This window comes from Alligator mississippiensis, chromosome 6 (assembly GCF_030867095.1).
Source record: "Alligator mississippiensis isolate rAllMis1 chromosome 6, rAllMis1, whole genome shotgun sequence".
NCBI classification, from domain to species: Eukaryota; Metazoa; Chordata; order Crocodylia; family Alligatoridae; genus Alligator; species Alligator mississippiensis.
The window spans coordinates 33,465,014-33,486,373 of NC_081829.1; the positions used below are offsets into that span (position 1 = coordinate 33,465,014).

General features: G+C 41.0%; 1 protein-coding gene across 15 annotated transcripts in view; it reads left to right on the forward strand.

Moving 5' to 3' along the window:
- The window catches only part of ZMIZ1 (zinc finger MIZ-type containing 1), a 518,414-nt gene that overhangs the window by 476,071 nt on the left and 20,983 nt on the right, over nt 1–21,360 (forward strand). For 12 of the 15 annotated variants that reach the window (XM_019497114.2, XM_019497113.2, XM_019497112.2 and 9 more), the window contains 10 exons: nt 661–878; nt 2,407–2,605; nt 3,864–4,154; nt 5,883–6,065; nt 8,764–8,938; nt 10,440–10,626; nt 15,835–16,045; nt 17,647–17,752; nt 19,978–20,138; nt 21,159–21,226. In XM_019497114.2, coding sequence (XP_019352659.1) covers nt 661–878; nt 2,407–2,605; nt 3,864–4,154; nt 5,883–6,065; nt 8,764–8,938; nt 10,440–10,626; nt 15,835–16,045; nt 17,647–17,752; nt 19,978–20,138; nt 21,159–21,226 — 1,799 coding nt within the window. The remainder of the gene's footprint in view (nt 1–660; nt 879–2,406; nt 2,606–3,863; nt 4,155–5,882; nt 6,066–8,763; nt 8,939–10,439; nt 10,627–15,834; nt 16,046–17,646; nt 17,753–19,977; nt 20,139–21,158; nt 21,227–21,360) is intronic. The other 3 variants (XM_014601448.3, XM_014601444.3, XM_014601443.3) reach the window with 3 other exon arrangements.

Sequence of the window (21,360 nt, forward strand, 5' to 3'; positions counted from 1 at the left end):
CCACCCTTTTGTTTCACTACTTGTGCTGTATAAAAGCATAATTGCAGACACGCTGTGTCCAGTACAGGAAGTAGTGGGCATGGAGAACTTGTATGATGAAGTTAGTGAACTACTTTAGGCCTTAATTTTGCTATCTGTGAAATGGAAATTCTTCCCACTACTGTTGGGAGGTTTAATTGATATTTGTAAGTCATTTTGAGGTCCCGCATCAAAGTTCAACATACAGGTTTTTTAAACTGAAATTGTTATCTTGGAGACAAATTATTGAAAAATAAAATGTTTACGTAAATATTTGTTTTTTAAAAAATTAATTCATTTTTTAATGATTGTGCAGGTGAATTCTTGGCCTCCTAAACAATGATGTCCTCGATTCTTTGTGGTAACTTCTCAAACTGAGATAGTACTAAAAACAAAGAATGCAAATTAATTACAAAATCACTGTGTAGTGGAGGTCAGAGTAACTCTTAGTTTGCAAAGGATGTTGGATAGCTCATAAGAAACTGAAACCTAGCTAAAACAATGAGCCTGATTTATCAGAGTACAGGTTCTGTAGACAAATGATATTGTAGTTCTGTTGTTTGTAGCAAACTAACATGGTGTTGTCATAGCTTTTAGTACTTTAAAAAAAATTTCTTCATTTTTAATATTTCTCCTCCATAGGTGCTGGGAAACCCAATGGCAAATGCTAACAATCCTATGAACCCAGCAGGAAACCCCATGGCTTCTGGGATGACTACCAGCAACCCTGGCATTAATTCCCCTCAGTTTGCTGGGCAGCAACAGCAGTTTTCAGCCAAGGCAGGCTCCACTCAGCCTTATATACAGCAGGGCATGTATGGGCGACCCAATTATCCTGGAAGTGGAGGCTTTGGTGGGAGGTAAGACGAAGCTATGTGGGATGGTAGTGGGGAATAAATGACTGAGGAGTTTAAGGGTTGGTGTAAAGATTTAATGAATGTGTTGTAGGGAGTCTTGCAGTTTACCATGCCTTGCTAAACTGCATGCTGCCTCTGCTTCTTGAGAAATCAGCTACCTAGAGTGCAGGAAGATTCATCACAGGAACTAGAAAAGGCTTAGGTCAACCAATTAGCTCTAATAAACCCCCAAAATAAAGTTTTAATTAATCAAGATTGTGACACAGACCATGGGTTTAGGAATGATTAACATTTAGTAGGGTGAGTATGTGAGGGATATTGATGATATAACTTCCAGCAGTCTGCACAGGGAAATAAGTTCAAATATTAGTGCAGCTATGGCCCAATGAAGCCAATAGGTTTCTTATACCTGGGAGTTTCCTGACAAGAAGTTTTACCACTACAAGGATTTATGAAGTCTTTAAATTTTTATTTTTTTTGTATTGAGGAGGCAAATGTAGTGCTTGTGAAATGTGCCAAGTTAACAGTTTTGGTTATCTACAGTTTTACTTCCCATGTATGTATTTTGTAAACAGTGGTAGTAAATATGCTCACTTGCCATGAGCTTTCTAAAGCTGCCCAATGCTGAGACCACTTCTGTGGCAGTAGTGTATTTCCCTCTCCAGGGCTGTTAGCATCCATTTGCATCCATAGCATCCATTTGCTGAGATGGCTGAAATAAATGGCACAGTTCAATAAAGTAATACAGGCCTAGAATTCAAAAGACCTTGCTTTTGTTTTTATATCTGCCACCAACTTGTGTGACCTTGGACAAGTTATTTAAACTTTATGTACTTACATTTCCCCATCTGCAAAATGGATATAATAATACTGACCCACCTTTTGAAACATTTCACAGATCTGTAAGTGAACCCTGTTTTATTTAAATACATTGTAGTATTTTTCATGATCAGTGCTTGAACCAGACAAAGGCTGCCAAAATACTCCCCACAGAACACTGAAGAGCTACCAAATGACAGCTTTCAGTCACTGTCAATCATACTTGGCCCCATTGGCCTGTTTACTGAGAACTCACTGGAGATAGAGCTGTTTAACTACACCTGGAAAAACTGGCAAACTGTTGAGGGGTGTGGATAGGCTATTGTGGAGGAATCTTGCTACTGATGCTGCTGTTCAGTCTGCCCCTGGATCATGGAGAAGTAGAGCATGCCTTAGTTTTCCACCTAGCAGTCCAGCAGCTCCGTGAAGCAAAGCGTTATAAGGCAGTCAGAAACTTCTGAAAACTTGCGCAGTTGTACTGGAGATGCTGATGTTCCTGCACGTTGGTGGCATCTGTGTGATAGCTACACCAGAGCAACTTGTATGTTCTCATTTACATCCCCGATTCCCTCCTCTCCTGCCACAAAGCTTGTTCTCGCTAGAAACCTACACATGGTTTTGGAATAGATCCAAGTGATGTCAAACTGAGGCCCAGATCTAAAACCAGAACACCAGGCGCATTTTAATTCTGTTTTCTTTCCTTACTTATTAGTTACCCCGGTGGCCCAAATACCCCTGCAGGAATGGGAATCCCTCCACACACGAGGCCGCCAGCAGATTTCACTCAGCCAGCTGCAGCTGCTGCTGCTGCAGCAGTTGCAGCTGCTGCTGCTACAGCAACAGCTACAGCTACAGCCACTGTAGCAGCCCTTCAAGAAACCCAGAACAAGGACATGAACCAGTATGGACCGGTAAGAGAATAGATCTCTCCTACCCATCTGCCTTCTCCCTCTGCAGATAAGTGAGTGTCCCTCTTTAGCCCCTGTGTATTTGGTGTGTGTCTTGAGGTATGCATAGGGGAGGAGGGCAGGTATCCCCATTGCAGGGCATGCGTGTGTACATGCTGATTGCATAGAGTACCTAGCACCTCATCTATGTGAATCCCTGTTACCTGCTGTGTGTGCACATGTACGTCACGGGTTGTTTCTTAGATGAATGAATTTATTTCCAAAGTGACAGTGTCACCTGTGAATGATGCATTATTATTACCTTCCCCATCTCTCCAGCCCTCCCAATTTGATCACCCTGACAAGAGTTCCAAAGCTTTATTTTAGGTTCTGTCCTGGCTCTGATCATGTTATCCTTTGATTTAGTTTGGTTATTTCTTAACATAGTTAGAACAATTACATTTTCTCCATTAAAAAGAAAAAGAACTTAAACTCACCCTCTTTCAAACTTTATGAAAGCAGCAGTTTGAGTCATGCAGTTTGGTGACTCTGAGTTCAACCTACAGTTGCTCCTTGCAAAAAATTTGACTAAAAATGAACAAGTCTTGATCTGTGGTAGCTGCTTTTCTCCATTGCTTTCATTCCTTAAAGTAGGGCTATCAAGCTGGCTGCCCATGGGCTGCATGGGGTCTGTGAGGGGTTAATTTGCAGCCTCCAGGCTTCCACAGGGGCAGCATTCCCCACATTGTCTAGCTACAGCAGTATCTGGGGGCTCTGGGCTCCTCTTTCCTATGGTTTTGCATTGCATGGTGCAGACTTCAGGTCTGTGGGAGCCCTCCTTATCCAGGGAGCTGAGTGTAGAGGCCAGGACAGTGCAATGGGAAGGAGCAGGAGTAGGGAGTATGCATTAAAGCATGTGGGGCTGGCTCTTCAGCTGATGTGTATATACACCTAGCTCCAATGAAGTCGGTAGAGATGCACCTTCTTTACACTAGCTGAGAATCTGACCCATTACGTTGCCAGTCATCTAAAAGGATTTGAGTGACTGGTTTTAAAACAGCTTGTTTCTTATGTAACTGATATCTATCAGCCTGGTTGCTTTTACAATTTCAAGCTGAATGATTATCATGCAAGAAAATAAAAAGATAAAGCATAGAAGGCTGCAAGATTTATAAGAAAAATGCGACATAATCCACCCTGCAAACAAAGCGTACTCAGCTCCCCCTTCCCATTGTAAATGCATGTCGCATTTTATTCTTTTTTTTTTTTTCTTCCGTTGAAGGTTTGTTCCTCTTTCCAGATGGGTCCCACTCAGGCTTACAACAACCAGTTTATGAACCAACCTGGCCCTCGGGGCCCTGCTTCTATGCCAGGCAACATGAATCCAGCAAGCATGGGAGCAGGAATGACACCTTCCAGTATGAGCGGGCCTCCGATGGGTATGAACCAGCCCAGGCCTCCTGGGATGAGTCCCTTTAGTACCCATGGGCAGAGAATGCCACAGCAAGCTTACCCAGGGCCACGACCCCAGTCTCTGCCTATACAGGGCATGAAGAGACCATACCCAGGAGAGGTGAGACATTTAATTACTCCATTTGTCATGCTTCATTATATACTTCGGTGAGATTCATTTCTGCGCAGAAGTCCTTGTAACACCCCAACTAATGGGCATCATAAGGCCCTCCCTGTACATGAAACAGAGATGTAAGTCCATTTTAGCACCAACTAGGAGCCCTGATTCTTCAGTTTGTAGCAGCTCTTGCTTTTTTTAGCTGTGGAAGTCCCTATTTCAGCATTTGGCAAGGCAGCCAAAATAGCAGCCATCAAATCTTCACAAACCCAGCAAACGCTTGAGCCCTCAAAATGTCATGTTGATGCTCTCATGCTTGGGCTTGCATTCATAGACTTTCTGCACAGGGTGGGTTTTACATTAAATGCTTAACCGAGTGTTGTTATGGTCATAACCTCTTATGTGTTTATGAACTGTATTTTTTCATTTTTAAAGAAATAAAGGTCAGGATACTGCATAAACTCCCAGCGTGAATAAAGCATTAGCATTGCTTTCTGAGCCCTGTGGCACATATAAATAATTTTGGACTGACTTATTTATCTATATCTATGTTTTACTAACAAGGACATGAGCATAAGATCAGAGCGTTTTACAGGACATAGTCTTGACTTGGCATGTGATTTCAGACAAGTTACTTATGGCTAGATTTTTAAAGGCATTTAGACATTTAAAGGTGACAACTGGGATTTTCAGTAGCACCAATTTACCCAATTTCTATTGAAATCAATGTGATTTGTACTTCTAGATGATTCGGAAAATCGCGTTAGTCACCTATCTGAATCTTTAGGCACCTAAGTATCTATACCAGTCTGCTCCTTCACCAGAAACCTTAAAAGTAATCTCCCTGTAGCGTCATATTGTATATATGATACTGATAATGCACTAATTGACATATTTCCCTAGTTATATCTCCACAAAATGTAATAGTGGGAATGCAAATTTACAAAAACACTTTTGCTGAAGATTGGCATGGGATGTCGAAATGTTAACAAATATTTATTGTTGAGTTGCTTGCAGTTAATCTAAATAATCCATTTCCTGGCCTGTAAATGAATGATATATTTTTTAAATAGGCATAAAAAGTATACTTGCTGCTGCAGGAGTAGTTTATCTAAGAAGGCTTTTCCACTCTTTAAATACTGTCACTCTCTCTACAGTTGAATTAACATTGCAGAGAGTGGCTTGTTCAGATGATGTTTTTTAGCATCAGAATTCACATTTTGGGAAAGATTGTATATCCCTTTTTACTGCTTCACTTGCAGGTTTGTCATCCCAAGTGAATACAATAATGTTCTCAAGTAATCAGCATTTTACAGTGCAATCATCTCACATAGTGCCGTACTTGCACTGTGAAAGTTTAGTGGTTGCTATTCTGATCATAGTTTTATGTTTTTACAAATTATCTTATTTCAGAATTAACTGTTTATGGTTTTAATTAAACACTGTTCCTAACAAATTTGCCATCAAACTATAAAATTTTTTACCTTGCCTCAAAAGGGCTAAATCGTAACAATGGTTAGGGACCCATATCCCATTTAATATTACTAGGATTTGAACATTCTACACACTGATACCTAATTCCAAATGTTGGATAAAGAGTTCCTGAGATAGGGAACATTAACTTGAGTTTATTTTCATTTTAATTTGTGTTTTGAAAATGTAATCATGAATTCAGGATTATCTCTTGCATTAAACATATTTTTGTTGCCTTTCATCTCTATTGTAAAATAGCCAAATTATGGAAACCAGCAGTATGGACCAAATAGCCAGTTTCCTAACCAGCCTGGTCAGTATCCAACTCCCAACCCTCCAAGGCCCCTTACATCTCCCAACTACCCTGGACAGAGAATGCCAAGCCAGCAAAGCACGGGGCAGTACCCTCCTCCAACAGTCAACATGGGACAGTATTATAAGGTGAGAGTCTACCAGTCCTACCAGTCCACTGTGTTCTGGTAAAGTTCTGTTCCCTGACTTTATGCATAAAATAAGACTCTGGTAACATCGCAGGATGCACAGATATAGCTTGATTCTACACAGTTAAAACCAGCAGAAGTTCATCATTGAGTTTGATGTTGCAGATCAAGCCTGTGTCATGCCATATTATAATTTAATTAGTAGTTTACACAAAAATAAAATGGAATAGTAGTGCCTCTCAGTCCAGGCTTTGCCAAAAAAATGTTACTTGAATTTTAAATATTTATGTAATTACTGAAAAGGTGATCACATCTTCCATTCTATTTCTTTGGATATGAATCTGTATAAAGAAGTGTATAATACAGTTCCCATATAAAGCTTTTTGGCTCTTCATATGCATTTTGCTTTTCTTTGCCAAAAAAAATACAACAACTGACAAGACTCTATCTAAGGAAATTTATAGTAGCAGTGACCTGTTTGGTAAGAACCCAAGAAGTGATGCAGGATTTGCCAGTGATACCAACTAAGACCACAGGTGAAGCTTCCCCCAGATGTTGCCTTGAATATTTACTTTGGAAGTTAAATTTTTTATTAACTTTTCCCCTCCCCACATTTTGTCTTTTTACTTCTTATGCTGCTTTCCTTGAGCAAAACCCAGCAGAGTTGCCAGAATGCTGAAAAGGGTTTATTGTCATGGTCGTTCTGAGTTAGTATTGGTAATTATCCAGTCTGAGTCTCTATTGTTGATCCTTTGTGGCTTGACATTACTAGCTGTGGCAAAGCTCAGTGAGGATGTATTCCTTGTAGTGTTTCTACTAAGAACTTTTCAGGAAAGGTGATAAGTCAGATCTTTCTCTTCAAATTCAGGTGGTCATGCCTTTCTGTGTCATTTGCATATCAGTCTGAGCTAGAGGATTCTGGTAGTGCTGAAGGTGCAAGTGGTTGAAAACATCTTTGGAAAGGATTAGGGGCTCATTTACCACAGAGCATCTGTCATGCCTGCAGTCAATCACTCATTGCTCTAGGCAAAGCATATATTGCGTTGTGACAGCTTCTGTCCTAGTTCTTCAAGAGAACAGATCCTCAGATGATGTAAATTAGTGCAGCTCCATTTAAGTTAAGAAGCTGGAATGATTTATGCCAGCTGAAGGTCTGTCTCAGGTGTGTTAAAGGTGAGAAAGCAAGCTTTTCAAATATGGTTCTTTCTGTTGAGGTTTTACATTTTGTTTTGATGTATTTTTTTTATAGCCAGTGGAGTTTAAGGAGCAAACCAGGTTTTCTAGGAGCAGTCCCCTTTACTTACTACATTCAAAGGAAGGTCAGCTTCAGTTAAGACTAGCAAATATCTGTAGTTCAACTATAAAATTAAAATACAGGCTGATATGGTGAGAGAACAAGTAGACATGAAGACATCATGAAGAAGGTTTGTTTTTCCTAGCTAAGGCACATAGATCAAAGTTGCAGTACAGGTGAGTGAGTCCTTGGAATTTTGAAAACTGTGGTGATTACAGCCCTGATGAATGTAGAAATCTGATGACCTCTGGTCTCAGTAGGGCTTCCCACACTATGATTACTGGATGACCTAATGGTAATATGCTCTCAGACAGAGATAAGGTGATGTAATATTTAAGATGAAAGAAGAGGCATTGTAGAAGTAGGGCTAAAGTAGGAGTGACCAGAGGTGGACAAAAAAAGACGCAATGCAGAAACCAGAAGTAGCTATCTTCACTTTCAACACTTCATGTCTATGGTGCTGTATGTTTTAAAGGTAGGAAAAAGAAAGGGAAGAAAACTAAGCAATTAAGGTTAGAAAAATTAGTTGTTCTCTGCACATTATAAATGTGCCTGGGCCTGACTCATAGTCAAGAATCAGATTTTGAATGTCATTTGTAGAGATATTGGTTCAGGCCTATTTGTAATTTTAATGATGGTAGAGCTGTGATCTGCACAGGATTAAACAAAGGAAATGGTAGGCTGTTGTCAAGTGACTGAACAGTGGCATTATTGTTGGTTTGTTCAGCCTTTGTTATGAGAAGGAAAACCAGCTAACATTTAATTATTTCTTATATTTCCTTTGGTGGTGCTAAGAGGGACAAGTCAATAATGGGGCCAAATAATGTTAGGGAGGAACATGTAACAAAAGATGTTCCCAGACCAAAGAGCTTGTACTCAAAATAGATGAGACAGGTTAAAGAGTGGTGGTGGAGGTAGAACATGACTACAAATGTCATGCAAGTTCCGTGGCAATTTTGGTTTTATCTTTTGTGTAAATTATTTTATTTTGCAGGGTGGGGTTATGGTAGGAGGGGCCAGGTAGAAAGAAAAGCAAAGGAAGGGAGGGGGCTGGAGGAGATGGAAATGAGAAGGAAGTGGGCAAGAGAGATTGGAGCAAACAACCAGTCAGTCTAGGGGAGAGACACCTCTGTGGAAAAGGCAGAAGGCACACTGATGGCCTCATTGGTGTCTGGTCTCTGCTTGAACTGATTTCTGCAGATGACCTGTTTAGCTTCTCAGTACAGTCTCTTTCCCCAAGGCTTCATGGCCTCGGGGAATGGGGATGTTCCACTGGTCCAGGTTTCCCCAGAGGTGTGGGTGTGTCTGCACAGTTTTTAAACACTGGCATTTAAAAGCTGTACATTCCACTCTATCTTTTTGTTTTCAAACTGCAATAACAATTTGATCTTATTTATTTTTCTAGCCATCAAGGCCTGTACCTGTGGCAAATTACCCTCATTCACCTGTTCCAGGAAACCCCACACCACCTATGACTCCAGGGAGCAATATTCCTCCATACCTGTCGCCTAATCAGGATGTCAAACCGCCATTCCCACCTGACATTAAGCCAAATATCAATGCTTTACCACCACCTCCAAGTGAGTAGCAAGCAGAGCAGCCTCTCAGTCTTTAACTGTCCCTTCATCCTCTGCCACACTTACCACAAAGCCCAGAAATAATGCTTTATAAATAGCATTTTGATTGCTTCAGTCTGAGGAAGAATGCTGATTGCCAGTTGATGTGTGGCATTGACCAGCCATGCTGTGCAAGCTACTCAGAGTTGCGGGTGGGAACGCAGGAAGAAAATATTTTTTTTCTAAAACAAAAAATGTGAAAATGCCAGATGGGAATCTGTTTTCAAGTTCAACTTGTAAGTGTTTTGCCACCGAAATATTCCTTTATTTGCTTGCTCGGGATAAAACTTTTAATTTTGAATTGTCTCGCATTGCTGAGTTTGTTTATTGCATAAATTTTGCGTTGATATCAGTGATCATATATTTTGGTCACTTGCAAAGCAACTGAATTCTACAACAGAATATATTCTAATGTGAATGTTTATAATGGTTCCTGGTTGTGTCCCATGCAGACCTCTTGAGAATGTTCATTAGTGTGCCAAATACTGATGTATATTTTTTTCAAAGCCATTCAGCCTCACAGCTACATTTGGCTAGGAACAGTGAAGGGCTATCACAGTAGCACTGACTGTGTACCGACACAAAATGCTTAGGACCTTAAGATGACTAATGAACAATGCAAGATATCATTTATAAAGGGATTAGGAGAAGCAGCGTGTTTTCTATAGAATGATTTCTGTTGTATTAGTTCTTTGCAACAAGTATTTGTGTATTGATGGAGAGCTGAAAGATGAAGGTTATTGATGCTGCTTAAGCCTTAGCAGTCTCAAAGGAAAGAGGGAATTTTAGGTAAGAGTTGAACAGCAGCTTCTGTTTTTACTGAGAAAGAAGAAACACAATCATAAATTCAGTGATTATAATGGGCAGAGAACCTTCCTGCCTCACAATAATTCCAAACAAAACCTTTTGTGTACAAGAACATAACCACTGAAAATATCTGGCCCTTGTAAATTACATATAACAAGCAATAAAACTCTTTGTGATGGGAGACTAAACGGTTAGTGGAACTGCCTTTCACCTCTGCGTCCTCATTTGAACCAAAAGTCATTACCCTCTGGTGGTGCACTTGAACTGAGTTTAGTAATCTCAATTCTGGTTCTTAATAGAGACATAACTTCATTGCAACCCCCCATTCAACCCCCCCTTCCCCCCCCAATTGGCAGTTACTGGCAACTTTCTAGGCAGTCTTAGCAGAGGCCAGGATTTGAATAGACTTGGATATTGAATTCATGCCTCACCAGGACATCAGGTCACTCCACGTCAGGTTTTGGTGTAGAGTGCTGCTGCTGCTGCCCAAGCCTTAAACCATGGCTGTCAATTGGAACCTAATGACCTAAGCTAAACTCAGTTACAGTTACTGTCTTTTTCTTTTCTGTGTGTGAATCAACTAGGTTAATCCAGTAACAGATCATTGTGTTATTTGTCATTATTCTGTATAAATATACACATTATTATTGCACTGCAGATGCTAAAGGGAAAGTTCACACTTTCTCTCCCTCTTCGATCCCAGCCAACCACAATGATGAACTGCGTCTGACGTTCCCTGTGAGAGATGGAGTGGTATTAGAACCCTTCCGGCTGGAACACAACCTGGCAGTCAGTAACCATGTCTTTCACCTACGGCCAACTGTTCATCAGACATTGATGTGGAGGTAGGTTTGATCCATATTGTGTAGTGATCTTATGTGAAGGCAGAGTGACAGGCAAAGTGAGCATTGCTTGGGTCACTCACAAATTTCACTGCAGAAAATGTGGTTGAAGAATTTCCCTTTAAATTTTCGTATACAGGAACAGTCACCAACTTCCAAAGACTGAAGTGTGGTAATATATTTTTTCATTAGGATTCCATTCCTTTTGCTGGTGTCACATTGTGTTCATTCCTTCAAAGTGAATATTGTTCTAAGTGATTGAGTTGGCCATATACCAGTTCTGCGCCCTTTGATTGGCCCTGGCTTGCTGCATATATTACAATTAAGTGCAAAGAAACAACACAATGGGAATGTCCACGTGTGCTATTAATTCAAAGTAAGCTTACTGTGCAGTATTTTTTAAAAATACTGTAAAAATACTGCACAGTAAACCTATTTGGGAGCATGTCTACACATACTTCCTCTTGGGAACATATTTGCTCCCAGTGTGAGCAGCTTGATACAGGGCTGCTCCCACCCTGCTCTGCCCACCTTTAGCAGCCAGGGGAAACTGCAGGCTTCCCTGGATGCTAGCCTGGGTTCTGGCAAGGAGCATGGGGTCAGTCCCCATGTGCCCGGGGCCAAGAGAGCTCTGCCAGCAGCAGCTGTCTCCAGGCCCTGTACACATCGGGAGGAGTCCTGATGTGCCCAGGGCTGGGAGATGGCTGCTGCTGCAGAGCTCTCCTGCCCCATGGACAGGGGGACAGGCCCTGTGCCTGGTGGGGCTTCCCTGTGTGGCCTGGGCTAGCCAGAACCTGTCCAGGTCTGGGGCAGAACTCTGCCAGCTCCAAGCTGCACAGAGAGTGCTCTGCACAGCCTAGAGTTGTCCAGGGCCTTTCCCAATCTGGGGCAGGTCCCAGCTAGCTCTGGGCTGGATTCCCCACCCAGCTGGGGGCTCACTGCTAGCTGCCCCATTGGTGGATTAGGGCAGGAGGCTGGGCAGCTCCTGGCTGCCCCTGGCTGAGCTGGGATTCCCCACCTAGACAGAGGCTTGCTGCTAGCTGCCCCAGTGGTAGCTCCCCACTCCTGTGGGGAGCTGGGAACCCCACAGTGCTGGGGTGAGACAGAGAGTGGCACGGTCCCTGTACCGATCAGCTCCTGGGAGCTGAGCAGTGCCAGAACTAAGCCCTCTGCTGGTGTGGCTGACTGGGAGAAAATTCCATGGCTACTGCGCAGTAGCATCGTGTGGCAGCAAGCATGATGTGACACTACTGAACAGTTGTCTCTGTCTACTGCACAGTTAGCATCACAAAAAAATTGTTCAGGGACACTACTGTACAATAACTCTGGTTACCACACAGTCCTTTAGTGCTAAATGACTGCACAGTAATGATAGCATAGTAAACATCTCATGTAGACATGGCCAATGAGTCTAACTAGAGAGCCTTTAATTGCTATTAGCCAGCTGATTAGACCAGCTGGTAGATGGGACATACCCAGGAATTCACATGTTTGAACTGTGACAGAACAGTTACTTCTTTTATACTTTTATTATACATTGAATAATTACGGAAACCAGTTAGAACCTAGGCTGCTTACAGACATGGAAAAAAAAACAGTGCTTTGAGCTCAGTGCCCTCCCTCCCCCATGTAGGTGTACTGTATTTCACTACTTTGCTATTTGTACCATTTAGTTGTCCCCTTAGAGTTGAACCTCCCTCTGTTCCTCGATGATATGTTACTAAACTTATAATCTTCCAGGTACAATCTACAAGGGTCTTGAAACTCCCTGCTTATTATGTTTTTGGCAACCAAACCTAGCCAGGTTACCTTCCAGGAAGCAAGAGGAAAGGGGGGAACTTTGTTAGAAGCTGAGACTTCGTTAAGCTAAGGAGAATGGGAGGAGTCTATGGGGAAGATTGCCTGCTAGAAGCAGAAGCCTTGCTGAGCCAAGGTTTTGCTGAAGCCTTAGCAGAAGAGTGTCAGAGATACAAGGTCTCTAGTCTATCCACCAAATATGATGGGACAAAGGGCAATTCTGAAAAAGGATTATTTAAATGTATTTGTTGACTAGCTTTTACTCCATCAGGTTAAAGACATGCATGGCTGAGACCAGCATACAAGGATCACTTATGAAAGGCATTCAAAATGAAATATATTCCTTTCATCTTTCATGCACAATCTTTTCTTATTGTGTTAATACCTGACCAAGAAATACACCTTTCTCAGCCATTTCATGGCTACTTCTATTTTCACCTAGGACTCAGTGTTGCAAAGGAATCTAAGAAAGGCCAGTAGAAGTCCTGATATCAAGGGGTATTCAGTTGACCAGGAAATGAAAGATAATTTATCTTATATACTCAGGATAACTGGCTATATACAACCTGTATGTTCCCTTACATAGAACTAGAGGGAACCACACTGCTGGAGTGCTGCTGTTCCCATATTCCACTTTTCCTTCACTTCCAGTAATTAGTTTTCACCAGACAGAGGAAACTTTCTCTCTGGATAATATTTTGTAGCACTGTAATTCAAATGTGTATAAAATAATATCAGAGTCTATGTTGTCTTTGTCATGTGGACAAGGAGCAAGATGTACCTGTGTAAGCCAAATCAAAACAAAAGCTTTGATTGGTTAGGTTTCCAAATGCTTCAGGATGGATTCAAACTAGCCTCTTAGCAGAATATTAGAAAATAATTATCATCTCCTTATTTTATTATATAGAGATTTGATTCTTACACATGATAGAATTGAGAAAATAAAACAGCTTCTTTTAAATATCCTTTGCAGTATGCCCACATTACTTCAAGTTTCCCCTGGAAACCATGCTTCAAGCCTAGGCTGGTGATCATAGGCTTTTAAAGTCAGCAGTTGGATTAATAACTTTCTGACCTGAACTTTTCTATGCTGGGATTCTCTAACTGGAATCTAGGCAGGACCCACCTTCATTTTCCACTATGATACATTCCCAATGCACAGCGTTCTGGGATTTACATGTGTGAGAGATTTCAAGTAGGCCGCATCCAATAATTAATGCCTAACTTGGAGGTCAGTAATTGCTTACTTGCATTTCATTATCCTAGAGTCTCACAGCAGAGGGAGTTTGGCAGCTATTTACTGGTTCTTATTAATAAGTAATCACTACGGGGGATTGTGCAGGCTCATTCTGTAGATTTATAGAGCTGCACTGAGGCATGAGGCTATGTCTTAATATCTGATCTTTCCCTTTTTTAAAAACCATACTTTGCCTCACCAAAAACATGGGTTTGCATTTAAATTTATTTTAATGAAGACTCATAGGTAATTTGTACTCTGTTTACTGCCTTGAAAAATAAGTAATGTAATGGGGCAGTCTTAACATTCAGAAAAACAGGAACTTGCTTTCTTGCATCAGTCCTCCCTATCTCCCTAATTTTTCTCTTCTCATTCACATAATTGTGCGTGTGTGCACACACATGCACACACACACGAAAAATGCCTAGATAGCCTCTGTAACTGTCAGCTGTGTATAAAATAACTAATGCTCCAGTATTTATTCTCTATTACCATTCAGTTAAATAAGAATTTTCCTAACTGCTGATGATAGTATTAGATAGCATTAAGGAACTTTGGAAGTTCAAATTGCAATAAAGGAATATGAGGTTTACCTTGGAATGGATGGATTCCAATGTGTGAATGAGTGAGTTTAGGATTATATAGGGAATGATGGATTGGAGCCCATTTTTAATGTTTTATGTTAGTTAAAATATTGAGTAAAACTTTTCTCTCATATTCATCCAGGAGATCTCAGCACAAGTGTTTCTCCCCCTTTTGGGAACCCTTCATGCTAGTGGGAAACAAAAGGTTAGAGATGAGATCCACCATGAGAATTTTGCCTGGAAAGCAGTTCTTTCTAACATGTGACAGTTTAGATTTATATGTATAGAACAGCATGAGGGTTTCCCAATTTCCAGTAATCATTGTATGACTTTCCACAGACTGCTAAAGTCAGCGAAGCCATTTTTAAAAAAATATCCTTTAAAAAAAAATTAAAGAAATCCCTCTGTCCCACCCTGTTTTGGTGGATCTAACAAAGTCTCTATAGAAACTGAACAGGAATGTACCATGAGATTGTGATCTGAGTTGCCACTTCCTTTCCCTATAAAGATTTCCATTATGAGCTAAGAGTTGCCTTCACCAAGATTTCTGAGCCTGAAAACACCAATAGTATGCAACAGCAAGTCTTCTGTGAAGGAAAAGTACAGAGTACAAATTACCTCCATCTTCAATAAAATCAATCTAAACACATTTATATCCATTGCTTCAAAAATGTATCTAGTATTAATAAACAGCTTCATTGGGTTGCCTCCATTTTTAGATTCTCTAACAATCCAGCTGGAGAAGAGAAAGCTGCAGCTTACCCATGGTCTCTTATGATATTGTTATTCATGTCCTCTAAAGCTCTTCCAGGGGACCTCCAGCAAAGAAAGCATGCACTTGGCATTTCAGTTATGACATCAGTATAAGCATTTTGGCAACAAAACTTTTCAGCTGTCTTGTTGATCATAAATAGACTCCAAAGAGCTAAACCCTTACATTTCCAGTTTAACCTCTCAATCCACCTTTAAATTCCTGGCCCTTAAGCATATCCCATCATAAAATGAGACTCATACCTATGTGACAAGTTGAAGGTGCACTACTGTTTACCAGTTCATTAAGGATTAGTTTCAGCTTGGCTTCCTCATCTTCTTTAAGAGCCTATATGAGTGGCTGTTTGGAAAGTAGGGTACGGGTGTACCTTTGAGTAAGTAGGGAGCCCACTGCTGAAACAAGACTGAGTAAGATTTTTCTTTTGAGTTAACTTGCTTCACTTCCTTCACAAAAAAAAGATCTTTCTGACTTTCACCTTCTCCTTTGTGCTGAGTCATTCCACTGACTTGCAGCCTACCCTGGCAGAGTGCTTTTAGATCTTCACATTGAATGTCTGGTTTAAATGTGGAGTCTCAGCATCATCTCAAGGTTCAGGTAGATCCTGAGCATTAAAGCATAGTATCTTGTTTCTATTGCTGGCTTTTCTGGGAGTGTTGCATGTTATTTTCTTATTAATTGTCAAGGGATTCCAGCAAAAAAAAAATCTGAATTGAATAAATCAGAGTTAAGAAAGGAAAAATAATATTTCCTGTAATCATAAAACAGACTTCCTTCACTATATGGGAACAAAGAGTTATTTGGGTGTCTGAATTGTACTACAGGTCTGACTTGGAGCTACAGTTCAAGTGCTACCACCATGAAGACAGACAAATGAACACAAACTGGCCAGCTTCAGTCCAGGTCAGCGTTAATGCAACCCCACTTACCATTGAACGTGGAGACAACAAGACATCTCATAAACCTCTGCACCTAAAGCACGTCTGTCAACCAGGAAGAAACACAATTCAAATTACAGTCACAGCATGTTGTTGTGTAAGTACATTGGTCTTGCTGCTGCTGCTGACTCTGCAGTTCAGCACTTTAGGAAGGAGCAATTTGCAAATGTTTCCTTAGATTAAGTTCACATTTTTTGGAGGGGGGCAGGGAGGAGGAAGGTTCAGGGAGGGACTTGTGAGGATTGGAGAGGTGACCAGATCAGACAGATTCCCCTTATGGTAAGAGTGACCAGAATCTGGAATAGACTTCCCAAGGAGGTAGTGCAGTCTCCAGCCTTGGAAGTCTTCAAGAGGAGACTGGACAGATACTTTGCTGGGATCATTAGAGCTCAGCAGGGAGTTTGGACTCGATGATCTTTCAAGGTCTCTTCCAGCCCTTAATTTCTGATTCTGTCATTCTATGATTTTTGCTGTGGAATTGATGTAGCTTTGGGAGAGTTTCCTTACACTGCCATGTGGAAGGACTCATCACTGAGGAGGAGAGAGGAGTCTGGTCTCTGTGCCCATTCAGTATTTGCCATCTGACAAGGCTGACAATAGGGTGTTAACATGAAGATGTATTTTCATGCCATGGACACTTGTCCATTGGGAATTGGACTGAAACAAAACTCAGCTCTCGCTCAGAGTGACAGTGTCATTTGTTTGTCACAGCTTTGCCACTCTCACCCCAAAACAGATTCTAACCAATGAGCTAAAGGTGAAATGCTCATATCCTATTACTCAATTCACTGAGCTGTGCAACTTGCCTCCCACTGGAAGCTCTCAACTACAATTAGTATGTATTGTATTTTTAATGGAGTGGGACTGCACTCAGCACAGTGTGGGCTTTCTGCCATTTTTTTTGCCAGTGGCAAGGATACAGGCTTTGGGGATACCTTTCTCAGGGTCAGGATCTGAAACAGTTTGATGAGACACCTAAAGCTTATAATTGTTTCTGTTGCCTTCTCTGCACCATTACATGCACCTTGTCTTAAAAAACCCCGCAGTTTGATGGCTCACTTATCTAGAGGCGGGGGATGGGGAGAGATGTTATGGGAGCATGTCATCTGTGCAGCCCTCCTTGCCAGTCTGAGGAGGGTAAGTGGCATAGGCACTGACTTGGGTTTTTTCTGGTGAGTGGGTTTTTTTTCATATTCCTGTGCCAAGCCCCATGCAAGCCCATTAATTCAACCCAGTTTGCCCAACGTGGCTCATGGGTGCTGAGTAGTGAGTACCTGCTAATTTATTTCAGTGGGTGCTTGAGCCCTGGAGCACAGGGTTGCCACCTATGATAAATGCTGAACAGGTTATGGATAGATAATCCAGAGGCAGTTTTAAATTCCTTGATATAACAGATTATCACATCAGCTCCCTACATTTTGAACTGTAAAGGAGTAAAAAGTGCAGAAAACATTGCTCTTCCTTCATAGCCTTTTGGAAAGCTAATACGTGTTTCACAATCTTGGAACCTGAAGCAAAGTAGCATGTGACTTTGAGACTATCCCTCGGGGAGTGCGTGAACTCAGTGAAACTAAACCAATGCTGGTATGTACATGCAGGGCTCCTACTGAAGTCATGCATCCAAGGGCAAACTCACAGCGTAGTGGTATGGTCTCTTTGTATTTGTTTCTGTTAGTAACTCAGTGCTTTTTCTTGCAGTCACACTTGTTCGTGTTGCAGTTAGTACACCGGCCATCAGTGCGTTCTGTACTTCAAGGCCTGCTAAAGAAACGTCTTCTCCCAGCAGAACATTGTATCACAAAGAGTGAGTTTTGTGTTTCTATGACTGGGGCTAATACAAGATTCCAGCTGAGAATATCCAGAATGCCTTTTACTGGGGTGACCAAACTGTGACCTGCAAGCTGCATACAGCTCCCATAGCCATTTAACAATGAATAGTTATTTGAGCTGAGACACTAGAGGCAGCTCTCTGACTCTGGGGCATGCTCATCTCAAAAGTTTTATGTGCTGCAAGTCTCAGCTATATCAAAAGTTTGGTTTGTGGCCAGAAGGGGTAAGAAGTTTGGCCACCCCTTCCTTATACTCAGTTATAACGTCTTATTCTGACAATTTCTGCTCACATATTGAAACGTCTACTCTACCCAGGGATTTGACTACACTCAGGCAAGCTCCAGGTGCTTGAGGGCATGGGCAAAAGATATATTGACACCGGTATTACTCAAACTAAGGGATTTCTCATACGAGGGGAGGCCTCAGAAACTTTCCAGTACTGGCAAGGCCCAGCTATTGACTACATTAAACTCCTATTTTTACACACATTGGACTTGCTGGGACTGAGAGTCTGGCTCTGTATTTTTCAGTTTGATTTTCTTATGCATTTTGGCCTTGTACAGACATTCAGCTTCTCCTGGGAATGTCGTTGCTCTCCCAGGAGAAACCATGAGCATACAGATGTTCAGGCTTTTTCTCTTGGGGGTAAAAATGGCTGCACCAGGAGAAAAATAACCTGAAAATGACCAGGATTAAATCACTCTCAGGTGAGTTTTTCCTGGGAGAGTGAATGTCTGCGTATGCCATGGCTTCTCTCAGAGCATACAGTAGTCCTCCAGCTTAACCCTTTTCTCCCAGGGAGACAGTGTTTCTTGCTGGACTCCCCTGTTCCAGGAGAGAACGGAACATTCCCCCTTCACAGTCCCCACATTGTGCTATAGGGAAATGCAAGCTGACCATGGGCAGTCTGGGTCAGCTGATTGGGGCTGCCCTATCCACTACTGCAGTCTGTTGCCAAGCAAGCTAAGGAAACCTGTAAAGCACATTGAGATGTGCATACAGCCCTCCCCCTGGCTGCACAGCATCAGCACTACAAGCTCTCCACTCTCAGGGCTTCCTCATTTGAATTTCTGTACATGTGACTGGGTAAGTTTCTCTACCAGGACAACAAACCTGGGAGAATTCTTCCAGATTATTTGAAGTGTGTAGGCAACCATTGTGTGCACAGCTGACTACCACTGATTTAAAAGTATATCATTCTGTGACATCTTAGAGGGACATAGAAGTAGAAGGGAACTCCTGGTTCATCAAAGTTAGTCTTCTGCTCTCACAAACAAGTATATCACATAAATCCCATTCATAACCAGATGAAGTTTCACCTTAAACAACTAAGGCTGCTGTTCCACTTACTGGAAGGTTATTCTAGAAACTGAGTCCTTTGATGGTTTGTTTTTCTAATATTGGACATGGAATTATTCATGGATTGTTGATATCACTTTCTGCCAACATTGTCCTATAGCTTAAATGGTTCATCTTCCTCACTGGTGTTTGTTTCCTGATGTATTTATAGACAGCAGTCATAATCCCTCTCAGCCTTCATTTTGCTAAGTTAAAAAAGCCAAAATCATCTAGTCTTCACCAGTATGAGAGGTTATCCATTCCCCAATGACTCTAATAGCATATCTTTTTACCTGTTTGAATTCATCATTCTTGAATATGTATAACCAGAACTATAAACAGTATTCTAGAAAAGGTTTCACCACTACCTTGACTAATAGTATTAGAACTTCCTTATTTCTGCTGGAAATAACTAGATCCATACTTTCTAGGATTGCATGTTCCCTTTTGATGGCTGCATCACAGTGGTGGTTCAGAATCATTTTGTGATTGACTAATGCACCCAAAATGTATTTCTTTCTATTATTTCCAACTGTTGAGCTCCTATCTTGTAAAAAAAAAATCTTAATAGTCCCTAGATGCCTAGCATTTCACTCTCTGTACTAGTAAGTCTTTCCAATCTTGATTACTCCAGTTCTCCCTAGTTGCTATGCTCCTGCTGAACTGCTTTTTCATGAAAGCAGTTTCTCTGTACGCAGGAATGTTTCAAATAAACATGATAATAAGCTTGAATGGATAAGATGGCCAGTAAATCTTTGGCACAGACTGAAGTACTATTCCCACAAACAGATATAAGGCAGCTATATTAGGAACTACAGTACTTATATGTTTTTCTCACACACCTACCATCTTCCTAAACAGTAAAGAGGAACTTCAGCAGTGTGGCAGCCTCTTCTGGGAATGCAACACTAAATGGTGAGGATGGAGTGGAGCAGACTGCTATTAAAGTGTCTCTGAAGTGTCCAATCACATTCCGGCGGATTCAGCTCCCAGCAAGAGGCCATGATTGCAAGCATGTACAAGTGAGTCCATTTCAGTGACTTCACACAGGTCTCTGCCATATATTGCCATGCATTTTTAATTGGTTTCCGTGGAATAAAATGTAATGAGAATTGATAGCTTTTTTCCTTAATTTGCATGTCGTTTTTCTTCAAAAGTTAAATTCATATCAAATTTCAACAAACATTGTGACAGTTTTAAAAAAAAACACATTGTTTTGTTGAAGAACATTGTAATTTCCCTTACTCTGTTGAAAATCCCATGAAGTGTGATGAGCAAAGTCAGAGATGTCACTTCAACTGAAATAGTAAATAGTGATGTAATTTGCCAAATCTTCAGGTCCATGTGAGATTCCAGTCTTGTCAATACATATGAGTAATTCTATTGAACTGGATGATTATATTCCTATATATGAATGTTAATAGGATCAGGACCTGAGATATTGTTTAAGCAAAACATCAGTGAATTCAGTGCCAGGTTGCCTTAGCAAAGACTAAAAAGTAAAGGTTCAGTACAGGCCTTCCATATTTGGCCCAAAATATCTTATGTTCAACTTGTGTGGTCATTTTCAGGTTCTATGGCTCATCTTTATTCTTAGACATGCGGAGGTTGAGGTTTTAAAGTTGATTAGTTTTACTCATCAGGGGTTCTCTTGCGTTATACTCAGGATATTATCTGGGATGTGTTTTTTCAACAATGTCAAAGTCACCAAAGATGCCTGGGTCAGAATTCTGTCTTAACATTTTTCTTAATCCAAATTATAATAATTTTAAATAATACAAATAATAATGCATGAGCCTGCTCTGACTTCTCTGCCCAGTCACACTCCAGTTTTCTTTGTCTTTATTTGCACATGCCTTCATTTTCTATCAGAGGGGGAAAATTTTGTGCTCTTACATAGAGCGTTGAAAGCTTCCTTTCCTGTAAGCTATCTTTTCAGTTTCCAATAAATTGAAGTACTTGCAGCCATGTTTTTCTCCACTGAAGTTTTCCTTTTGTTCAGTCAGTTCAGTTAATATAGTCTGTCTGTGTCTCTGTTGCAGTGCTTTGATCTGGAATCTTACTTGCAACTGAACTGTGAACGAGGAACTTGGAGGTGTCCTGTATGCAAGTAAGTGAAAATTGTGCTGCAGGAAACCCCAGTTTCATAGAATTTGTCTGAGTGTAACTTTGGTCAAATTGTTAAAAAGATTTTTTATTTTGCAAAAGGGAAATTTTCAGGAGTAATAAAGTCTGCTGGGACTG